The sequence below is a fragment of the Ostrinia nubilalis genome, chromosome 3 (genome assembly GCF_963855985.1).
Source record: "Ostrinia nubilalis chromosome 3, ilOstNubi1.1, whole genome shotgun sequence".
NCBI lineage: Eukaryota > Metazoa > Arthropoda > Insecta > Lepidoptera > Crambidae > Ostrinia > Ostrinia nubilalis.
Window position 1 is genome coordinate 7,615,739 of NC_087090.1, and position 24,360 is coordinate 7,640,098.

Genomic DNA, 24,360 nt, shown 5'->3' on the forward strand with positions numbered 1-24,360 from the left:
GCCAATCTGTATGAACTTCTAGGGAGCGGAGCGGTTCCTCCGGACCGCATTACTCTAAAACGCTTACAAAAACCAGCCTTATCTTTATTAAAGTAACATACAGCCTTGTTTGATACATGCTGTTTGTCTGTTTAAATACTTTTTCTCTCTAAATAAATTACATCAATATGTATCTCAATAATTAAAATGAATTAAAATAATGAAAGAAAGTTTAAATTAAATAGGTATGATTTATTTACAACAATAACATAAGAATAATTGTAGTATGTGATCACAAGTCCTGCTTGAACCGCACGCTGGGCCGCGCGCGCGGACCCTCGTCCTCGTCGCTGTCGAGCGCCGGCTCGTAGCCCTTGTTCAGGAAGCCCAGCGTCGACCGCCGCCCGCCCATCTCATTTAGCTGAAAATAAAGTTTCAATTTTTAGATCTTTGTTTACCCATTTAAAACCACCACGCTACTAACCGCCCTCTGCAAACAAGAGGCTATTGAGTGGTGGAAGTCTACATCGGGACAAAAACACTCAAAAGCACTCATTCAGGGATATAGCAACTAAGGAACTGCTAAAGTTCAAAAGATACAAAGCCTGTGCAGTGACTAGAATACTGACCGGCCACTGCAAACTAAACAAACATAAATCGAACATGAACATGACCGAGGAAACTCTGTGCAGATTCTGCCATACAGAAGAAGAAACGGCCATGCATGTTCTTTGCTCATGCTTCCCGCTTATGAGCAAAAGAAGTATCCATCTCGGGCGACACATCATGCACCCGGATGAGATAGCAGATATCACGCTCCAAAGAATCTGGAAATTTATAGACTCAACGGGACTAAGCAGTGAACTCTAAAGACAAGGGCTGCCACAATAGATCAAACCTGGTCGAGTTGGCGCAAATAAAGGCCCAAAAACCAATAATAATAAATACCCATTTAAAAACATTCACAATGAAACAAACGTGATGCAGGGTAGGTAGATAGAAAAAAAGCTATGTCCAAGTTTGTTAATAATTTATCTTAGGCTACTCCAGATCTTAGTAGTGATAATTGGCTATCACAACTGGAATAGGGCTCCTGTAACTATCCTAGCATTCATGGCTTCGTCCGGAATCTTCCGAAACCGACCTCCAACTGCCGAAACACAACAATACCTACTGTTAACATTGTTGTTATGGCGGCAGACAGGTAAGATCGTTATCGCTAGCCAGGGAGAATTAAACCAAGCCTTATCGCCAACCAAACCGATCAGAAAATTATGCCCCCACTGAGAATCGAACCCGAGACCTCTGGGTCTGAGTCAGGTGGTCATACTACTAAACCACAGAGCCGGTGCAAACTTTTAGATACTAAAAGCTATCCAGAGGGCCTAGTGTGAGTTTACATCAAACGCACTCACTAGTGAGCGCGTCAAAAAATGACATTAAATGTATGACGGATTGTACAGCGCCCTTAGCGGGAAACGTTCAAAAACTAAAATTTTCATTTTTTTTTTAAACGCGCTCACTAAATCTCACACTCAGCACACAGAACGCAACGTTTGACCAGTAGTGGCGTAGCAACAAGATGTAGTTACTCTGTGGAAACAAAATAAAAAGCGGGTAAATGCAATAAACCCTTACGTTGTTACTCGGTGCATCATAAAGGTAAGCCGAGGTGGATTCCCTCGCTTTCTCCATCTGCGATCGGCGTCGCTCAGCTATAACTGACTCGCGCCGCGTCTGCAGGGCGCGTAGCGTAGCTCGCCGCGTGTTCGCGTTACCGCCCAGCGAAGACAGACGTGATATTATCTCTGAAAATAAAATAAATGTACTGCTTATTAGGTTGTCTTTGTTATAAAAACTGGAACGAGATCATGGCATGACATGACCTCAAAGTAACAAACATGGTCAAAAATATAGTAAGCCTATGTCACTATTCCAGCTACACTCGCGAGCAAAAGTATGGAATCACTTACATGAAGTTGTTTCCACGCGAACTTGTGTACTAACGAATTTGTTAGGAACAAAAAAAGTGGCACCATTTTAAAGATAAAACTTTTATCTTTAAATTGATACCAAATTAATTTAAATCACACCAGTATTTAAAAAGATATCTTGGCTGATGTGAAGAAGTAACGAAAAAGACATGTATGAACTGTTTGATACGTCGCGAGTTGCGGCCTATTTACCCCCTATAAAAGCACGCGTTTTCGGATTTTTGCTTTCACACGTTGATTCATACACATCTCCGCTTCTTTTGACACTTTACCTGGGATTCTACACCTTCAGAAGCAGCACAAATCGTTGCACTATTGCAAGAAGGGCTCAGCCAGCAAGCTGTCGCACGTCAGCGCCACATAAGCCAGTCCTGGGTTTCGAAAGTTTTAAGACGCTTTCGGGAGACTGGTGGCTTTTTCCCGAGACCAAGTTCTGAACAGCGCCGGCGCACATCGCAGAGGGAAGACCGTTTTTTCATGTCAACCTCTCTATGAAATCGTCATTTGACTGGAATCGACGTCCAGTAAGAGCTCAGAAATGTTCGTAGGATAGCTGTTAGCGAGTAGACAGTTTGTCTAAGACATAAGCAATAGAATTTAACTCCAAAAAGGCCTGCCACAGGCTCGAAACTGACGGCAAGTCACCGATAAGCACGCTTTCAATTTGCTCGTACACATCTCGATGTTAAGTCGAGCAAGCCACCCCCATAAGCCACTGTTTCAGCGAACCAGCACTGCACAAATCGCTCCTCAGGCCGCCTATAAACCCGACCTCTTCGACTGCTGCCCTGCAAACACAGTTTGCATTCATCGGAGAACAGAACTCGCCTCCATTACTCGCCTTCCCATCGAGATGTGTACGAGCAAATTGAAAGGGTGCTTATCGGTGACCTGCCGTCAGTTTCGAGCCAGTGGCAGGCCTTTTTGGAGTTAAATTCTATTGCTTATGTCTTAGACAAACTGTCTACTCGCTAACAGCTATCCTACGAACATTTCTGAGCTCTTACTGGACGTCGATTCCAGTCAAATGACGATTTTATAGAGAGGTTGACATGAAAAAACGGTCTTCCCTCTGCGATGTGCGCCGGCGCTGTTCAGAACTTGGTCTCGGGATAAAGCCACCAGTCTCCCGAAAGCGTCTTAAAACTTTCGAAACCCAGGACTGGCTTATGTGGCGCTGACGTGCGATAGCTTGCTGGCTGAGCCCTTCTTGCAATAGTGCAACGATTTGTGCTGCTTCTGAAGGTGTAGAATCCCAGGTAAAGTGTCAAAAGAAGCGGAGATGTGTATGAATCAACGTGTGAAAGCAAAAATCTAAAAACGCGTGCTTTTATAGGGGCTAAATAGGCTGCAACTCGCGACGTATCAAACAGTTCATACATGTCTTTTTCGTTACTTCTTCACATCAGCCGGGATATCTTTTTTAATACTGGTGTGATTTAAATGAATTTGGTATCAATTTAAAGATAAAAGTATAATCTTTAAAATGGTGCCACTTTTTTTGTTACTAACAAATTCGTTAGTACACAAGTTCGCGTGGAAACAACTTCATGTAAGTGATTCCATAGTTTTGCTCGCGAGTGTATATTCGTCTAAGAATCTATGACTAGTAAACAGATTCCCAAGTACAGACAAAGTCACGGCAAACGTAGTGTTTTTCATAGTTGACAGTAGTTAAAGGAACATTTGGGCATCGTCGAGTCACAGTCTCACAGATGAATTTTCGATTCGTCAATTTTTGGTGCATCCATACGTCTTCACGATTCTCATTTGTTTATCGTCTGATTCCAGAATGTTCTCCTAGGTAATGTCATGAATATCCATGACTGCTAGGTCACGTTGCCCACACGTTCTTATAAAAGAAAAATATGTTACAGTATGTTACCTGGCTCGGGGTTCATCATGCGCCGCTTGAAGTTGGTGTCCAAATTCATGATGTTAGTCTTGGTTTCTCGCGCGCGCTCCAAATTGTGTAGCGTCTTGCGGCGGGTCACGTGGTTTTCGTCCACGCCCGCCTTGTCCAAGTCGTCCATATTTAATTTCTGCAGGTCTTTGGCTATTTCTATGGCGTTCTTCTCGATGTGAGCGTGTTGTGTGACCTCGTCCGGCTGTGAAAGTAATGTTATATTTATAATTGTTTGAGCAATAAATTGATGTCATTATCAGCTGTCAAAATGCGGCCTCTTATACATTTTAATATAATAATCATCTCTCGTTTCAATCAAAATCAATAAACGATTATTGACTCAATTACAGGCTGCAGACTATTTTTTTTTAATACACAAAGTTGACTGATAATATAAATTGAGTTCTCTGGGCTAAAATTCATAATTTTAAAAATTGGTTTTCATATAATTCCAGTCTAAAAGACTACACATGGCTCCAACTAGTTTCACCATTTACAGCGTTAAGACCTAAAGGGCCATTCTAGTAAATGACCTATGGTCCAAACTCTATCACTATGAATAAACAATACACAGACAACTCAAAACCAATGTCCCCTTACCCTCTTAGTGAAGTACCAGTTGAGTTGCACAGTGGACAGCAGATGTTTGAGGGTCCCGAGGCGATGCATCAACATGGCGGTGAACTGAATCAGCATCACCGACCCGAAGAAGATGAGGAACAGAGACCCAATAGGCTCCAGCATCAGGTAGTCGCGGTTCAGGGTCACCTTGAAATGGGCAAATAACACTTTGTTAAATTGAAATCGATAGGTTGAGCACTTTGTAAAGTGGAAATCGGTAATCAGCATATTGTCAAATTGAAATCGGTCAACATTTGTAACAGTAAAATGAAATGGCAAAATCGTTGGTACAGATGAACAGAGAGAAATCAAAAAAATACAGATCATAAATTCAAGAGGGTAGGTAATTTATGTGGTACCATTTCCATTTTCTTTTCAATCCTATTTATTTACCGCCTTTACTCTTTACATTACAAAAAACCTCCTCGGGTTGTCGGAAACAAGTGATTTTAAATAGAAGTCTTTTGCAAATTGAAATGATTTTTTTTTTCTTATAACTGTGTGATATTCTGGTGAGATTTATCAAAGCAACCTAAGATCACCAAACGATCATAATCTATAATATATAAAGCTCGTCTATATCTATAAAAATGAAAGGTCACTGACTGATTGACTGACTGTTCACTCACTCATCACGAAATCTCAGAAACTACAACTGCTAGGAGTCTCAAATTTTGCATGGGGGTTCCTTTTTTGCAAAATTCAACCCCTAAATGGGATCCACGCGTAAGAAGTCGCGGCCGCTAGTACTCATATACTCACAAGATTCGCATCCTCGTCGTAACTGATCACCACCTGCTGTCCGAAGGGCCACTTGAAGTGCAGCAGGTCCTGGTTAAGCTGCAGCAGGAAGATGACCAGCACGAACAGCGCGTTGATCATCACGAACGCGAACACCATCATGTCGCGCAGGTTTTTTAGGTCGGTTTTGATACGGGCCTGAGAGGAAAAATAGGTGTTATAGGTCAAGGCAGGCCTGTTTATCTCCGCGAGTTTACATCGAAAACAAAACAAGCACGATGGCACCCTACAGGATTACTATTCGACAAGTCACATACGAGCGAGCATTGACTCACGCACGCGTATTCTTGTGTATGATGGATACAAATAATGAAAATGGTGTACTAAATACTGTGCAGTATTTAACTGCCTAAATAATAATAAAAACAGAATGTACTTTTTAGAGTTGCCTGAAGACACTGAGAGGTAAATAAGTGGTCATTATTATTTATGCATAATCATGTATATCCTCCGCCATTTTCTGCAGTTTGGCACCTCACGTCACACATCATTTAACCGAAGTCAGCCCTATGGCTTCGGCGCAGTACCGATCACTGACGTTTGACAACAAAATGGTGCTTGACTTTTGAGACAAGCTAAATTACACCATATTGTTAATGAGATTGAGCATACATTTTTTTAAATACCTTCGCGAAGTAAACCTTCTGTACGTAGTACTTATTATTATTCTGTGGTCAAGGGTTCAACTCAGTTAGTGGCAAGGTATGGGAGCGGCACGGGAGGAGTGATTTTGACGTATTACGAATTATTATGACGTGACACAGCATATAAATCTGAAGTCTCACTGACCGAATCTAACTTTCCCCCGGGACAAACTTGACCTTCACTGGTTGGGTTTTTATTGGCGGTCAAGCTGTAGATCCTGGTTACACAGGAGTTGCAGCGGTGATTAAGGGGGTATATTCCCGTTTAAGTCTTACTGACGTTTTGATTTGCTTAATTACTATTAGTTAGGTAGTTGTCAAAACTATCTCTGAAAGTGGAATCAACACGCTCGTTCCCAGAAATTAAGATAACGACCACAGAGCGTTCATATTTTCACTTTGATTGATTTCAATTAGGAAGTACTATTTAAATGGTATAACACATTTACACTATCTCAAAAAATACGATAAAATACACATTATCATCATCTCAAAAATGCTTAATTACCAGTTCCTCTTTGTTCTCGTCAATGGGCCTCAAGTAGGTGTCGATCAAGTCTTTCCAGAACTCCGTTTCAGCCGTGGTCAGGAAGTCCACTTCACCTTTTTGAAGGTTGGGGTCCTCTATCCAGAACGGATTGATGAGGTCGTCTCGCTCTTCCTGGATGACAAAAAAAGCGTTTGTAAAATGTGTGTTAATTTCAATTGTTCTTCGCAGAGGCCTGCACACGTATAAGTCACGCATTGCACGTCACGTGGTAATGTATATCCCATTATTTAATAGGTTGTTGAAAGTAATTATTTACTGAAAATAAAGCATAGTAAGTAGCGTAAATAAAGCATATTGCAATTTTTATAAAGGTTTTTTGTTTCTGGAAAATATTTCAAAGCTCAATTATTATTTTTAATAGTGATAACGACCACTGTCATTATCAAAAAACACAAATGTTTTTCCCTACCCTCGGTATATCAGCAGACATTTCACTCTCCTCCTCGTCATAGTCAGGGAGCACTGAGAGCGTGTCTCCGCGCAGACCCATAGAGGAGCGGCGGCGGGTCATAGACTCATTCACGTCTGGTGGTGCGCCACTGAAAATAGGACAATGTCTATGAAAAAAGGATAATATATGTATAAAAAATACGAGCAATTTAGCAAAGGCTCTTATCAAAATAACCAGGTACAATAAATGATAAAGATCCCCTAAATTGTCTAGAACTTGTCTACCCTTACGCTAAAAATAAAGCAGCGAATAATGTTCCGATAATAATCAAATCAAATAAGTGTAATAACTATAGACTGATGTCTGAGACACAATTAAACTAGGTTCAAGACAAAGTGTATATCTTCTGCCTAATTAAAGATATTATACTGAAGACCAAAATGTTAATAAGAACTACGTTCAACCGTGTAAATAAACTCTAATAACGATCAAAAGAAATAACATACAGTACTTCCAGCTTCTTCTCAATCTTCTCCATGCTATGTGCGATCTGTAGCAGATGCAAATCTTCTTTATGGTCCTTGGGGTTGGTGCAGCATAGACAACGGAACAGGCCCGCGACGTTGAATTCCATAGAGCCAGTGGTCTCCTCGCCTCCTTTGCCGAAGAATCGCATGACGCTTTGGGCGTCCATTTTCTCTTTAGCTTCTTCTGCTGCTTTCTTTTCCATTGCCATTTCCTAAATTGGATTATATTAGAATGCTATTATAAAGCTATTAGTTGCCTCGAAATAAGTAAGAGAAGTAACATCCTTCTACGGTTGCTATTGCTATACAAGTTATATTCTTTTAATTTACTATAGTGCGACTACCCAAATGATTAGCTTAAATTAGTTGTGTTATAAATAATGATTATTATTATAAATGAAAAATGTTAACAAACCTTAGCCGTCTTTTTCTGTGCCACCTCCCGAGTGCCCCACGATACGTTGTTCAGATTGCACAGAGAATAAATGATCAACAACATGTACATGCTGGGAATGGTTATGTAGTACACAGCTATGTACAGCAAGCATATAATCTCCTGGGGGTGAAGCGCTGCTGTTATGAAGAACGAGCCGAAAGTCACCACTGTGAAGACACTAGACGGCGCTAGCCAACCGTCCTCGATGATTTGGAGACTGATGCCGACTATCACCAACATCATTATCATGGCGTATGCGCACGTTATGATGTTAGCCAGGAAAAGCTGGAACGTAAAATATACATTGAATTCGTCGGCCAAGTTGAGTGGTTTATATGGTGTTCATTTGAAATAATTTTAAATCTCTTCTATAAGTTTGACTATGAAAAGTTTACCTTAAATTAGAAATTATTTTAATAATATAAAAAATATCATTTTATGGCATTAAAAGGTGAAGAAAGTAAATAAAGTCACTCGGCATAAGTAAGTTCAATTTTAAATACTAATTAATAACATTTATTATGACAAAATTTGGAGATATCTCGACGTATCTCCTTATCAAGAAACAATACCGTTTTTCCAACATATCGTCATTATCAGAATTACCTGAGTCTCAGATTTGCAAGTCATGCAGACGATGATGAAAATGGCGATCGGCACCAAGTTAAGAAACAGCGCGTGGATGTTACTGAGCCCGGTGATGGCGTTGATGGCGCCCACCATCATCAGGAAGATGGTGCCCGGCCCGAGGACTGTTCCTATCATCAACATAGACTGGAAACAAATTCAAATTGCATCGAATTAATACTTTTCTTTCTTTTTTTCTTTCAAATTATTAGTAGCTGGCTCGTATCTTTTTACTCAATCCATCAACATAGAATGAAAACAATGACATTCGTTTTAGGTTGGACGCAAAAATTTGCGCGGGTGCACAGGGGTGTCTGTAAGTAGTAGCACAGAATAATAATAAGTACTACGTACAGAAGTTTTACTTCGCGAAGGTATTTAAAAAAATGTATGCTCAATGTCATTAACAATATGGTGTAATTTAGCCTGTCTCAAGAGTCAAGCACCATTTTGTTGACCAACGTCAGTGATCGGCACTGCGCCGAAGCTATAGGGCTGACTTCGGTAAAATGATGTGACGTGAGGTGCCAGTCTGCGGAAAATGGCGGAGGAAATACATGATTTAGCATGAATTATCATGAATAATATTAACTACTTATTTACCTCTCAGTGTCTTGAGGCAACTTAAAAAAGTACATTCTGTGTTTTTATTATTATTTAGGCAGTTAAATACTGCACAGTATTTAGTACACCATTTTCTTTATTTTCTTCCATCATACACAAGAATACGCGTGCGTGAGTCAATGTTCGCTCGTATGTGAGGCCTTGTCGAATAGTATCCTGTAGGTGGGCCATCGTGCGTGTTTTGTTTTCGATGTAAACTCACGGAGATGAACAGGCCTGGTAGTGGTAAAATCAGCGCAGAGTGGCGCGGACGCGTGAGACGGGTTTCCCACACGTATAGTTATTGCAATTCACGAAAGCGAAAGCTGTACATGTGTGGTGGCTCGCTACTGTTCGTTTTTGAAAAGTTTTGACAGACATTACACTATCGTTATATGCATGTAGTACACACACAAAAAAAAATTTTTAAAAGTGTTTATTTAATAAAAGTATTTTCATTTCATTTTCATTTCACACAAGTAAAGCTCACTCGCCTTCGTGAGTTGCGAGAACTATACTGTTCATACTATTTTTCGAGCCTATACTCATATTGCACATTATAGGAGTCCAAGACCTAATATCGAATTAATCTTTTTGTAGACATGCACTACTAATTTTCTCCATATTTGTGTTACTGTCACAACAACAGACATCAAAATCAAAGACAAGGAATCGAATCTCACCTGATACATAATATACAGCGTGGAAATGTTGTCATTCACTTTGACAGTTCGTTTGGAGTCAGCCAACAGATCTAAGATGTTGGCCATGGTAGACGGCACCCACCGGCGCCGCTGGTTGAAGAACTCATCGAATCTTTCAGGACAGTGAGTGTACGCGTCCGACGCGGCCGAGTATTCTACTCTATACCCTCTTTGGAGTAGCAGCGTGCATAACCAACGGTCTTCCCCTGATGATAGAATTAAAAGATAAGCTAAGGCATCCTAATTCGTTGTGATAAGTGCTATTTTCGAAAAAAAATGTACAGTTTTATGTGCTCTCGTACGTACTATCGACAGAACATGAGACTACATTTTATTTTTGTAGAAAAATTGCACCTAGTTTTACCAAATGTACCTATATTTTTTCGGAAAGAAAATATATATTATAGAACAAATTCTTTTTGAGAACACTAACAGTTAGTCAAATACATACCGACTCAGTAACATATGTTTTAATTTAGATTACGGCTTACGATAGTGTGAGCATACACTATTTTTGTTTAGTGATTGTTGGTTAATTTTTGATAATCTTAAAGTAAGCTAAGTTTTTGTAACGGAATTATTTTATTTTACTTCAAGAGAAACTAGCTTACTGCTTTTTATACACACCTTGATCGTACTGCACGTAATGCCTCGCCTCGTGTGACGTCAGCGTGTAGCGTTTCATGACGTTGTCATCCATCAGCGCTTTGCCTCTAAATAGAGAGAAGCAGCCGGGGCTACACAGTACGCAGCCGATCATGTGTTCTGTCGCCTTTTGCAGCCAATGACCGATGGCGTATTCGAACATCTGGTACCACGCCATGAAACCTAGAAGTGTTAAGCATTAGTTTCGCGCAGCAGGTATTATTTTGTAAGACTTATCTTACTATCATACTTTAACTTACTTAAAGTATGATAGTGAATATCATACTTTAAGTATAACAAACTTCAAATGTCTGTCAAACTCAATATAAATACACCGGTTAAAGTTATAGTTAAGGTTAAAGTTAAAATGAAGCAACTCAGCTAGTGACTTACATACTAAATTGGCAGTGACTCGCAGCGATGCGACGAGTAGTTTCAATTATAAACTTTATGTGCAATATCAAGAAATACAAATAGTCGAAGAGTGTAATCTCGCTGCAAACCACTGCCGGCCTCCACTTGCTCACCGCGTCGCTGCTATTTCAGTGTGAATTGAGCCTTACAATAAGGATTACCATTTTAGCGCACACTAGTTGACGTTACTTCAGTATTTTCCCTTTCTAGTGGCTAAGACAGTGACGCCACCTGGTGAGCGCCGAAGCCGTAAGAGGACTATCGCATTTGCACTCACCATGATGGCTAGGGTGTCCCATAATTTTCAAAGTTTTAAATTTGTAACGCATAGGTCTTAGTTTTGTTCGTTTGCCTCTAAAACACTCAGAAATAAATTTTTACTTTATTTGGAGTACGATAACCCGTGCCGACTTGCATCGAAACATGTTGCGCGGCAGTAGCGGTGCGGCGGCGGTTAATCATCACGACCAACTTACCAGCTCTGATGAAAGCCTTAAGGAACTCTTGACATCCACTTTCCAAAAGGTATATGAGAGTGTTGACAAATTGATTTCCAAAGCAGCCTTGAGCAAGTTTAGTCAAAATCTTTGTTACTTCATGTCAGAAGAAATTGCCGTTTTATCACTCTTTGATGATGAAGGTAATGAACAAACACCGTCAATACTGTAGTAAAAGTACAAAGAGAGAGTATGTATGATTCTGGGAAGATATACATTCCATCTGAAGAAGGTATGATAATTTCTATGGTAAATAGGACTAGTACTAATTTTTTTATCATGTTTTTAATGAATTGATAATAATACTGCCTTATTTATTGTTGCTGGAAACCCATTGAGTGATTTAGTGTCTGTCAAGACTATACATTTATTTTTTCCATTGAAAATTGATAAGAATTTTCCCCTGAGACCCATTTCTAAATGAGATGAAGATGTTGCCTATTTAAAAGCAAAAAAGTGCTTTCTTTAAGGGTAGTTAATGATACAGCTGAGAGAGCTATAAAGCTTATGCAAGATTTACATTGTTTGATCACTGCAAAGGAAGAGAAAAAGCTATTTTTGCTAGGCACAGTGTAGCAAAAATCAGGCCAATATTCAGGAGCATGGAAATCTGTATCCAGAATGTAAAAAAGGGACCCTCAAAGGTAAAATATATTGTCTGATATCTTCTTTATATAAATATTTTATAAAATTTAAATATTTTAATTGATTAAGCTACATAACCAAAGGGGTAAAACCAGCATTTTTCAAAATCTTCAGAGCTCAGTCGGCACGGGTTAATGTTGACGTAGGAAGATGAAATTTTGTATTTAACTAAGTCTGAGTAGTACTAAAAGAAATAGAGGGTATGCATTTCAATATCTAAAAAAAATTTTTTTTCGGCCATTTATGGGACACCCTAATGATGGCGCCTCTGTAAAGTCCTGTCACTCGCCAGTAGTGCCAACTGTTAAGTATAAAAGCGATAGCCCTCATTACAGCACGGCTATGCTCTGCTAACACTTACCAGATCCCACCGGGTGAATACGCCCACAAGCAGCTCCTAAGTTCTTGTTCTTCTTCATCAGATCGATCAGCAGCGTCACGGCCGAAGGCTTGAAATCGATGTCGCCGTCGAGGGCAAGAAGGTAAGTATTCTCCGCGATCACTTCTTTGCGGTCTACGTTGAGAGGCAGGTCCATGAGCCGGTGACCAAGGAAGTAGTACATGTACATTACCTGCACAAAATATTAATAAATCCTTAAAAACTTCAAATATTATCCAAACGATATCGACTATGCCGTGTAGTTCCAGGACAATAGAATAACACCATCCCTACCCTTACGTTACGGTGGATATCTCAAAAGGCAACTAAAGGACAAATATGCGAACATCCCGGCCAGCGTGATAAGTGTAAGCTAAATACTCAATTTGCCTCGCTCTCGTAATTAGAGACGGTCGTCCTGCAGTGGACCCAAGATGATCAATAATGATAAATGAATAATTATAATGACGATATTGAACTAAGGTGGTGAGACTGGTCTATCACCAAGGTGATCAAAGTAGACTCTAAGAGACACCTTGGTGTCCTTTGATCACATAGGTGATCTTATCCATGTGTGATCAAAGGACACCAGCGTCGCCTGGACTCCACTTTGATCACCTGGGTGATCAAATTCAGGTGATCCAAGTGGAATAGACCGATAAGTGATGATCAATAAAAAACCGAATCAAAACAAATCTAATGTGGATTAAAAGATTATTATCTGTCAAATATAGGCAAAAATAACCCATTAATAATTAAATCACATAAATAATTAATCGTAAACTATTGGCGACTAGAAAGATAACAAATTAACATTTTTATTTACAACATGTGAAATAATTCATTGAAGATAGTGATTTTTAGTAAAAAAATACAATAATTCTTGTTACCATAACATGTGCCAATTATACAGCACAAATGCGATTTATCTTTATTTAGAGATTATCCGCCTTTAAGCGTCAAGATTAACGAAGTACTATTGTGGCCTATAAAATTATCAATATAGGTGACTAAGATTATTGAATGATTAATTTAAAAAACAGTGGATCTAAAACTGGAATTGAAATCGGATAATGTCCTATTTTTATTATAATACAAAGCAGATTAAAATGTTGTAACTTTTATCCTTAGATTCAGCAACTTAAAGATTCAGATTTACAGCTGTTAAAAGGGCATACCTGAGACCATCGTTTTCGGTGTCTAATCTTGGATTTATCCTTCAAATGGCAGATCAACTTATTCTTCCCTGGTAAGGTCCACACCAGCCTTCCACCATACGGGGTGGGGTATTTCTTTGGTGGCCTCAGTCGGACGTTTGCGAGGTGAACCTCGGACGCAGCCTCGTCTATTGTGTCTACTAAGCATTTGACGAACCGGTTCACTTGAGAGTCTTCTGCGCTATGGTCTGACACTTCGAAAGCGTCGTCCATGAATATGTGAGCTAAAACAATAGTCAAGTTTTGAATTTACAGACCACGCCTGTGTTGAACTCAGTGACTTCGTTTTAGACAGTTTTGACTTGACTTATGGTCCTATGTCCCCTAGATGGGGCAAAGGGCGTCCACAACAGTCCTCCATCGCGTTCGGTCTTGAGCTGCTGTTACATTTGAGATGATTTTGCAACAAAAAGTAGCCTGATGTGCTGTCAACAGCATTTTCATATGAAGCTGTTGTTTGAATTTTTTTTTTAAAGTAGTTTCATACAAAACTTTAGTTTCTTCAAATTCATCTATCTGTATAAACTGTATTGTATAATACTGTCGAAAAAATTATATCGATAAGTAACATTCAGTTCTGGACTATGAGGGCTACCAGATGGCGCCACTGTCAAGTGACAGGTCTTTACTCGTTATTGGCGCCAATAGCCAAGTGACAAGACCTTTATCGACAGGTTATCCTGAAAGTCAGTTGGCAAACTGGTGAACGAGAAACCTCATAAAAAAACTTACATTCCAACTCATAATAATCAGGATCGACGATGCCCCAGTACTTTTGGGCGACGCGCCGCGCACTTTGATCTTCGTCCAGTCGGAAGATAGACTTCAAGAACTCAATCATCTCATCCTTCGTTTCGTGCCACATGGTCGCGCAGATGTAAATCCTACGAAGAAGACGAACTATTAATACAGGGTGTTTAAAAGACAGCTTATAACAGTGTATAATAATAATAATAATAATAGTATATCTTTTCTTGAGCATGTAAAAAAGTATTCAAAATTTTTTAAGAAAGTTTGCTTCATGGCTAAGTCTTTTTATATTCGGGACAAGATAGGGAACGCCAGTAATAAAATAAAAGAAACTTGGAATGTTATCAACCGAGAGACTGGTAAACTAAAACCAAGAGATAATGACTTTTCTCTCAAAGTTCACGATAATTTGATATCTGCAGATAAAGATGTAGCGGAAGCTTTTGATAAATTTTTTGGTAATATAGCTTCAGCAACAACTGCCAACTTAAAGTCATCTCCCTCCGAGGCTGAAGAAATATTGAAAACCCACGTGACACCCTGTGACTCGCACTTCTCTTTTAAACATATTACTCCTTTAGATATCACTAAAACTTTTAATCTTTTAAATGTAAAGAGTACAACTGATATCTGGGGTATCTCTGTCAAGATAGTCAAACACATTATTGATATAATTTCCCCACAGTTAGCGATAATATTCAATAATTGCATAGAGAAGGGAATCTTCCCCGACCTCATGAAACATAGTAGACTAATGCCATTATTTAAGTCTGGTAGTAAAACCGACCCTGGCAATTATAGACCCATTTCTATCTTGCCCGCTCTGAGCAAGATTTTTGAAAAAATCATACAGGAGCAACTTATGATTCACTTTGGCTCTAATAAACTATTTCATAGTGAACAATATGGTTTTACCAAGGGTCGTTCCACCACCGATGCCGGGGTTGCACTACTTAAACATATCTTCGAGGCTTGGGAGAATTCTCAAAATGCACTAGGGGTCTTCTGTGATCTCTCAAAAGCTTTTGACTGCGTAGAACATCAAACGCTAATTCGCAAACTGCACTTTTATGGGGTGAAGGACTCGGCTTTGGATTTAATACAATCCTATTTAAACTTTAGAGTTCAAAAAGTTGACATAAATGGTGTTTTGTCTTCTGGGTCACCTGTGAAAATGGGAGTTCCGCAGGGGTCAATTCTGGGTCCATTCTTGTTTCTTATATACATTAATGATCTACCATATTTTGTTAAGGACTCTTGCGAAATCGTGTTATTTGCTGATGACACATCTTTGATTTTTAATATTGATAGAAGTAAAAATAACTTTGACGATGTAAATAATGCACTAACAAGAGTTTTAAGTTGGTTCACTACAAATAATTTACAACTTAATGCAAAGAAAACAAAATGTATAAAATTCTCTTTGCCTAACGTAAAAACAGTTAGTACCCAAATAGAACTTAATAATAATGCCATCGATCTGGTAGACTCTACTGTTTTTCTGGGAATTACCCTGGATTCAAAACTCCAGTGGGGCCCCCATATAGAAACTCTGGCGGGAAAGCTCAGCTCAGCGGCTTTTGCAATAAAAAGGATACGGTCATTAACCGATGTTTCAACAGCTCGCTTAGTTTACTTTAGCTACTTTCATAGCTTAATGTCATATGGAATCATGCTATGGGGCAAAGCTGCAGATTTTGAAACAATATTTATTTTGCAAAAACGTGCGATAAGATACTTGTATAAAATGAAAGCAAGAGCGTCCCTTAGAGAATTGTTTAAAGAAATTGGCATTCTCACGGCCGCTTCACAATACATCTTAAACTGTATTCTATTTATTCAACAAAATATTAATGAATTCAAAAAGAAAAGTGATATTCACCAAATTAACACTAGAAATAAAAATAAATTGGCTTTACCCGCTTTTAGACTTAATAAAGTGTTTGCCACTTTTATGGGACAAGGTATCCATTTTTATAACAAAGTCCCTGATAAATATAAAGAGCTACCGTATAATAAATTTAAAGGTATAGTTAAAGATCACATGCTTAAAAAAGCCTATTATACAACTCGAGATTTTCTTAATGATAAGTCATCCTGGGAGTAGGATTATGGTCCTCTCATGCTCGCACTAAAAATAATTAAAATGGAAAGTAATGTATAAATATAACTAATAATAATAATTTCTCAAATGTTATAGTGTCATGCTTCTCAATCTGGACTGTTACTTAGCTTTATTATTAATTTTTTTTTTAAAGAGATAACTTGGAATTGTCATTCTCACTAAAATGTCTCTGGGGTGGTGGCGTAGTGAGGCGGGTCGTTACATTCCCTCTAATATGGTCGAGTGAAGCGATGGCTGGTTCACTCGTCATGTCTGTGAACAGGCGCTGCTTTCGGGGACTGGTCAATCCAAGTTATTCAAATTTATGTATGCGAGTCATTTCTACTAGTATCTTAATATGTAAGTCTAGATATTAGCACGTCACTACCTTGTTTAATATACCACGCAATCTTGTATACCCATTCTTATAAGATAACACCATACAAGAATGCATGGTAAATTCAGTGAACTGCTCCTGAATCGAATGTACCTACTACTACTATTTATATTTATTTATATTAACCGGCAGACAGTGGTGACTGAGTTTGTTGCGGCGCTTCTTCTCAGCACTTGCCAAATGTTGGTCTCGAAGCGCTGGTAGGGTAAAAAGATTATGAGACATGTAGAGGCTCCTTAAGAGCAAAATGACGATTTGTAAGAACTATTTATTAGTCTAAACAAATAAAGAAATTTTGACTTTGACTTTGACTTTGACTTAAAAATTCAAGACAAATTCATATATCATGTGGTTCCACACATTACCACTCAAGATTTTATTCTTAAGTCGATATCCTGTTTGTTGAAATTACCTTGTAGTGTGATCGGAAGGTTTAGTATCCTTGACCTGGTCCATACTATTTAATGAAACATTGTCCCCTTCAGATTTATCCTGTAAACATTTTTACTGTCATTAAAAACATTGTTTAGTGGGTAATACATAGGAAAACGGATGATATGAGCTTGAAATTCTTTAGTTGTTGCTAGCTGCACTACTAGATATGATAGCTTTTTCATTTTAGCTTTGGAAGCCAGCTACCCTGTATTACGTATTCATATTTATAAACGTGATTAAAATAAGATATGAGTGAATATATTTAATATGCATTTATTATCACGGGTCGTAAACATGCATGATTATTTTTAGGGCTTTGATAAGCATACTTGTCTTATCTATAAATAAAATACCCGCGAATAATCACCTTACATAGATACGGATACTACGTACTGTGCATTGACTTTAGAAGTATAATGACCAATGTGATTGTTCAGTTGGCCGTTTGGTGTAGTGGTTCGAAACGGACTACTATTCCGGAGGTTGCGGGTTCGATTCCCGCACAGTACAAATGTTTGTGTGCATGAACATATGTTTGTATTGGACTGGGTGTTTTCTATGTGTAATATGTATGTATTTACAAAAAAAAAGTATTTAAGTATGTTTATATCCGTTGTCTAGTACCCATAGTACAAGCTTTTCTTAGTTTGGGACTAGAAGCGCAGTGTAAAATGTCCAAGGATATTTATTATTATTATTATTATTATTGTACTGCGTAGATATCTGGATAGAGAAGTATCTGCTTATTAGATTATTTAGGATTAAAATTGATTTTATACTTCATACCTTTTATGTTTATGAGCCAAAAACAAATAAGATTTATGCATGTTCATGATAGTTAATATAAGTTTCATGAAAAATTAGTTAAAATAACTATACGTTGTTATTTTAAGTTAATCATCAGCACATCACTTCGATATTTTGAAAGATATAGCTACCAAATGTATTTAAAAGATAACGTAGTAAATCAGATAAAATACAGTTCCTCAGAATTTCTTATTATTGTATGGAATATAAAATATTTTAAAACGGAAGCAAGGAATATTAATCGATTATCTTATCTAACTTATCATTCTAAACGTTTAAAATCACGGAACCATGCCCAAGTTGTTTATTAATATTAATACGTAGGTTAGCGGCGTTGTTAAAGTACGCAGCATTTCAATAAACTTGGAATAGTGACGTACATACGAGTACATACTCGTAATGCAATGATGCAAAAACATTTTCAAAATGTAGGTGATAAGTACAGTCACGGAATGAAAAGGTTCGTCAGTTTTCAAATTGATTCCTTCAACGAATCGCGAGCACATATTACCTTTTGAAACTATGTTACAGAATAATCTCGAGTTAGAGAAAATGATCTTTAACTGTTCGTCAGTAAAGTTCAAAATTATTCAGATCAAAGTTGTTTGACGATTTATCTTGTCAAGAAGATTATTATGATTGATAAACTAAAACCTTCTTGTTGGTTCAAGCTGCCATTATTATTTCTATTAAATAAAAAAAACTATTGTCAATTGGTCAATGTCATCATTGCATTGCATTGATGGGATAGAAAAATAAACAAGCAAAACCTTATTCGTTAGCAAACGTCATATTTATTTAAATGTTAGCAGCACTGTTTCTTGCACTGTTATGTTGGCAGGTTTGACTCTTACAGTACCTAGTGCAAGCGAAAACCGACACTAAAGTGACGAACCTTTTCATTCCGCGACTGTACATACAAGGTACTTAGCTGGATAATTTGTATTAATTATTTTGCAATAAACAATTTAATTAATCAAGTACAACCCATGTGCTATTCTTATACCGAGAAGTAACAAATATCCATCCATCCACACAATCTTTCGCGTTTCACAACTTCTCTGGTGAAGGCCCTGATAACGTAGAAAGTTATCTGTCAGATAAAGTACTCTACCTCTAGCTGCATATCCATGTAATCATCCTTGGTCCTGTTCATCAACAGCGACTGGTCAATAAGCGGTCCGGAGTACCAGGGCTTCGAAAACAACTTTTCAGTGGCGGCCAGACGCTCGCAGCGCGGCTGCCATGCGTGTACGCATACCCACGCCTGGGATAGTAACCATAGCACCCATACCCAGGCCATCTCGCGGCCCACGTAATCTTTTAGGAAATACACTGAAAATATGATGTTAGAATAGGTTAATTTTTGTAGCGTAGATATAAATAACACTAACTTATTTAGCTTAACACGAGGGACTAACGGGACTATTAGTAATTTGTGCAATACAAATTACTAATAATCTAAAAAAAAATAGATACCAAAAATAGCGTATCATATATCATGTGTGTCTTACTAAGGAAAAAATCTAATGCGAGGTTTAGACTAGCAATAAAACTTGCAGAAGTTGACTTCCGCGAGCTATTTACCACTATGTAAATAGCTGTGGCAAGCCAACATCTACAAGATTTACATGGGGGTGAGAAGTTAACTTCGCAAGTTTTATAACGAGGTTTAGGGCCAGATTCATTGAGTTGTATCATTGTGAACAAACAATAGGGGGTACTAACCTGGTGGTATTTCGAAGAACAGGTAGTCTGGTATGGTGTTGCTGAACTCACAAGGATTTGCGTTCCTCATCCCACAGAATACAATCAAAAGATTTACTGTCAATGGACCAACTAAACTGAGGGCAAATGTAAAGCTGAAATTCTGAATTAATATCTTGCAGGCCAGCTTTGCGCTGCCGAAACAGAAATAGGCTGAGCCCACTTGTATTAATGCGACCCAAAGAGAGGTAGCCCAAAATGAAGGCAAGATGTAGGTGTCACCCATTATGGAATAGTCAAACAGACCATTGTATATGTCGTTTATGATAACTTGAATCTGAAAAGAATGCTTGTGTTATAATGGCTAATGAGTGACAAAATTTCAAGACTGAAAACGTATTTACTAGACTACGCATTGAAATAATAAAATCAGTCAAGATTGTGTTCAAATATCTGCTTATAAGTAGTTAAACAAATAAAAAATAGCATGCATGCATACTAATAAAACGCGACAGCAGCACAAGAGCGCAGAATAATAAGGTGCGTCATTTGTTTCGCGCTCCTGAGTTGTTGCATACATATTTAAAAAATAATAAAGCGAACTTACTTCGTAAACTGTGTAATTGCGTTCGCCAAACGTTTCTCCAGCGTATGTGAAGAAAGTGAACGGATCGTCATCCTGTATGTGCAACGAAATCAGCACGCAAGCCATGAAAACCACTACTTTCCATAGAGATAAAATTCTTAACGTGTAGTACCGTGCTTTTTTCATCGCATCTCTTAGTTCTACCAATGTAACCATAATCCCTGCAATTAGATATAAGTACATACTTCAGTTTATCATCAGACAGATCTTTACATCTTTTTCTTTCAAATAAAGTATACTTATTCTATTCTATCACACTTCGACCATAGAAATATAATATTATTCAATATAATTTATTACCTGAAGAATGTTTGTCCACCGGTCCCACAAAGTTCTCCCAAAAGCCAAGAGATATAAGCACGCTTGCAATAGGAATACACCAAAGTATCGGTTTATTATCCTCTAGCAATGGCCAAACAACAAAGGCCGTAGCTTGCGCCGATATTGCCAGAATATCCAAACACAGCCACAGGAAGAATCGAGGGTGCGTGCGATCTCTCATGAAGATATTTAGAAGACCAGGGATGAAGCATAGAGCGTTCATCAACATGGCTCCCTTTACCACATCCAGTTCGGGTAGGATGAAAAGCATTAGCATGGCAATTCCAATGGTTTGACATGTTTCAACTACGAAAGCCTGGAAATAAACAAAAGAGAATAAGAGAACCTATTTATACCTGCCTCTTTGACCACTGGGCCACACACATCGCGATAAAATTGGACAGTGGAGCGAAGTCTTGCGACTTTGCAAAGAAGCACCGAAGTATACCTACGCGAATACTTGACTACACATAGAAATAGCGCAAATCTTCGGGTTATCGCAATTTAGATTAAGACCCAATTGTAAACACTTAATATGCAATAAAAATTTTGCATTTGTCTGTAGCCCAAGGGTTATAGGAAGAATTAAAATTAAGTGGTCTAAAAACCTTACCGCTAAAAATTGCATGATTGTGGGCGTCACAGTTGTCTTGAAGAAACATATCCTGGCTGATCGGAGGAAAACCCCAACTTCTGGAATGCCAAATACTATCACAGCTGCCCATAGCCATGAGATGCGTTCTTCCAAGGAGTGAACTGTTATGAATTGTTGATCTAATGCTGTAAAAAATATGATGAGCTGTAAACTATAGAATCTAATAACTAGCAATTTAACAGTCTTACAGTCCATATACTACAAACAAAATAGACCAAGGCCTCCGTTTGTAGATAGTGAATGTGTTAAGAGGCTAAACGTACCTATCGCTCTGTTACAATGTATAATCTCTCTGCCCTTTTTGAGCTGTGACGTGATGAAGAGCAGGGTGCCTTTACAAATGACCGCAGACCCGAGCACTGCGAGGAAGACCACGATATACGCCAACAGTTTTAAGATCTTCACGCTGGTGTCGACCCATTCTGTTGATATCATGGAACCGCTCTCCTTTTTGACCGGGATCTCGCGGAAGAGATTCCATCCTTTCGTTTCTTGGGCTGTTCGCTGACTGTAAGAACATTTTGTAATTAATTAGAAGCGTTAGAACCTTAGTTCTACTACTATTTTTATGAAGTTTTAAGTTGTTAGGGGCTTTATTTTAAATAATCACAACTTTAAGTACCTCTAAGCCTCTATCCTAACTTTTTTCACACCTATATCAAAGGGTACTTAATTATAACAAAATAGATAGCACTCAAGTAGGTAAACACGTCATTTATTTTACATGTTTACACTAGGTAAAGTGCCCTCTTAACAATACAAAGCATTCATTATGGATGCAATGCGTGCTAACTAGACTAATAGACTATGGTGATAACAAAAACATATAAAACATCAAAATAAATATTTTACTCAATGTTTCCCAGTTCTTATTTTTTATTCTAAAACTATCTTGTGACGAAGTAATTTTCAATCAAATTGCATTCGCATTCTTTCTTTCCATGCTATAATGACTCATTGTTAAATCCATGTTATCTATAACGGTATGTTGATTGTAATCAAAAATATACCTAATGTTTGAAAACGTACATTTATTTAACAAGTAAGTACCTACAAAGTATTTTTTTCGCCTAACTTAAATAATTCTTTTTTCTGTGTATAAGTAGGTATTCAATGGCGAGTATTCATTCCCCTCCCCGCGCTTAGTATTCATAAACAAGCACCCACTACGCTAGACATAATCCCTTATAATATACGAAGGTAGATAGATAAATACTTCTTATTATACCTACAAGCATTCGTTTTCGAAATCGTCATCTTACTCAAGTAGAGCTTAATTCGGTAAATTAAATCCGGTAAAAAAAAAAGTAAATAAACAACATTTAACATACTCGGGGTCGTCGAAATCGTCGTACAATGGAGTAATTTCAGTATCGGATTCATCGCTGTCACGAGATAGCTTTTTCCCTGAAGAACTCATCTTTTCCGTGTCTGAAATGTTAAAGCATATAATTTTGCCATCATTTTATATTTCAAAAAATACTGTTAAACATTTTCTATGGCATCCAATTCGAATGTACTAACATTTACGGCAGGAAGTCTCTAGCTATAGTTCAGGATCTTAAATTACGTATAGGTCGCGCAGCAAGAGTTGAGGCGATCAACACAAGCAAAGATTTGTATCAGTATTACGCTGGTCACGCTGACGTCTTGCGCATTCAAATTGATTTGTACGTTCTGGTTCTGTAGTCAAATATTACATCAGTGTGTATGTAAGTACTTGCTCTACTTTCGTTGCGCGACCTATACCAAAAATTAGACGTAGGTAAGGTGTATAATGCGACTTTATAGATTTTAACTGTAGAACGACTGTTACAATATTTAGTCCTGTTGATCGATACTTGCCTCAACTTTCGTTGCGCGACCTATACCAAAAATTAGACGTAAGTAAGGTGTATTATAATGCGACTTTATAGATTTTAACTGTAGAACGACTGTTACATTATTTAGTCCTGTTGATCGATCCTTGCGCTAACTTCGTCGCATAAAACCTTTTTTTTTTACTTCACCGAGGAACCAAATAAATGCTTACCTTAGAATATGAGTTCCTTATTTGTGCACAAATCACCATAGCCACATAAATCACTGTTCCATCAAATTGCGAACTTAGCCACTATCTATTAATTATTCAGGTACTATCGGCAAGACGTCCTTTTGTATAATAATGCATTATTACTTTCAAGTACTTTACTTGAAAATAATTATCATATCAGTCTTTCGTCATTGCCGTATCAGTTTGATTACCAAGTAATCTTCAATCAGGGATTATCTTGACCGTGATTTTTGCATTAAATGGCGGCATTTGCTTTATTTTCTAATTGATGAAGACAACATAATTATTAACTTTTTTATTTCAACATTCAATAAAATTATGTACTATTTTGACCTTTATGGCCTTCTACTTACAATCAAAAATATAATAAAGTAACATCATCTGCCAAACCATACGATATTTCCTCAGTTTAAGTACGATTCTACTTCTAACGAAAGGAGACGTGAACCTCGAACCACTAAAGTATTCGGGGATTTAAAAAAAATCCCTTATATCTTTATTTTTTCTTATCAACGTAATTTGAGGCTAATCTTTATCCATTAATCCTACTGTGATATACGGGTATCCCCGAAATTGGAATCGTTTCGTCATAAGTGCCACTTGTGGTCTAAACTGAATAAATATTTTTGATTTTGATTGATTTTGATTTTGAAAGGAAAATGTATGTTTACTAATTAACTGAAATTTGTTTAGTATTAGTAAATAATAGAACGTTATGTAGGTATTTAAAATTATATTCCAATTAATATAAATAAGCTTAAATAGTCATACATGTAAAATACTGATTAAAGTACATTTCAATTCAAAATAGTAGAAAATTATCCCTGCTACCACGTAATTCAGGACAGATTTTTGATCGCCAGATAGCTTTTATCGGCAGGCTTACTTTGAGTCTTTGACATACG

The 24,360-nt window shown here is 37.8% G+C and overlaps 1 protein-coding gene across 1 annotated transcript; it reads right to left on the minus strand.

Annotated features, from left to right (window-relative positions):
* Positions 1–210: 210 nt before the first annotated feature.
* Positions 211–23,571, minus strand: LOC135087806 (chitin synthase chs-2-like). Its single transcript, XM_063982605.1, has 24 exons — positions 23,435–23,571; positions 22,734–22,833; positions 21,666–21,910; positions 21,361–21,527; positions 20,727–21,063; positions 20,388–20,587; positions 19,802–20,117; positions 19,188–19,408; positions 17,244–17,323; positions 14,313–14,464; positions 13,542–13,804; positions 12,346–12,556; positions 10,411–10,611; positions 9,763–9,989; positions 8,456–8,623; positions 7,829–8,134; positions 7,393–7,625; positions 6,905–7,034; positions 6,454–6,606; positions 5,263–5,439; positions 4,480–4,647; positions 3,859–4,081; positions 1,618–1,787; positions 211–400 (listed from the first exon to the last, which is right to left on the minus strand). Exons 2-24 carry the CDS (start codon positions 22,820–22,822, stop codon positions 272–274), a joined length of 4,566 nt encoding a protein of 1,521 aa, XP_063838675.1. The 5' UTR covers positions 22,823–22,833; positions 23,435–23,571; the 3' UTR covers positions 211–271.
* Positions 23,572–24,360: the final 789 nt, after the last annotated feature.

Bases quoted from the DNA above. Each gene is read 5' to 3' on its own strand.
- LOC135087806 (XM_063982605.1), bottom strand. From the start codon at position 22,822: ATGAGTTCTTCAGGGAAAAAGCTATCTCGTGACAGCGATGAATCCGAT. The intron at 17,324-19,187 runs GTAGAGTACTTT...AAATGTTTACAG, and splicing joins ACATGGATATGCAGCTAGAG to GATAAATCTGAAGGGGACAA. The intron at 4,082-4,479 runs GTAAGGGGACAT...TTACTTTCACAG, and splicing joins ACTGGTACTTCACTAAGAGG to CCGGACGAGGTCACACAACA.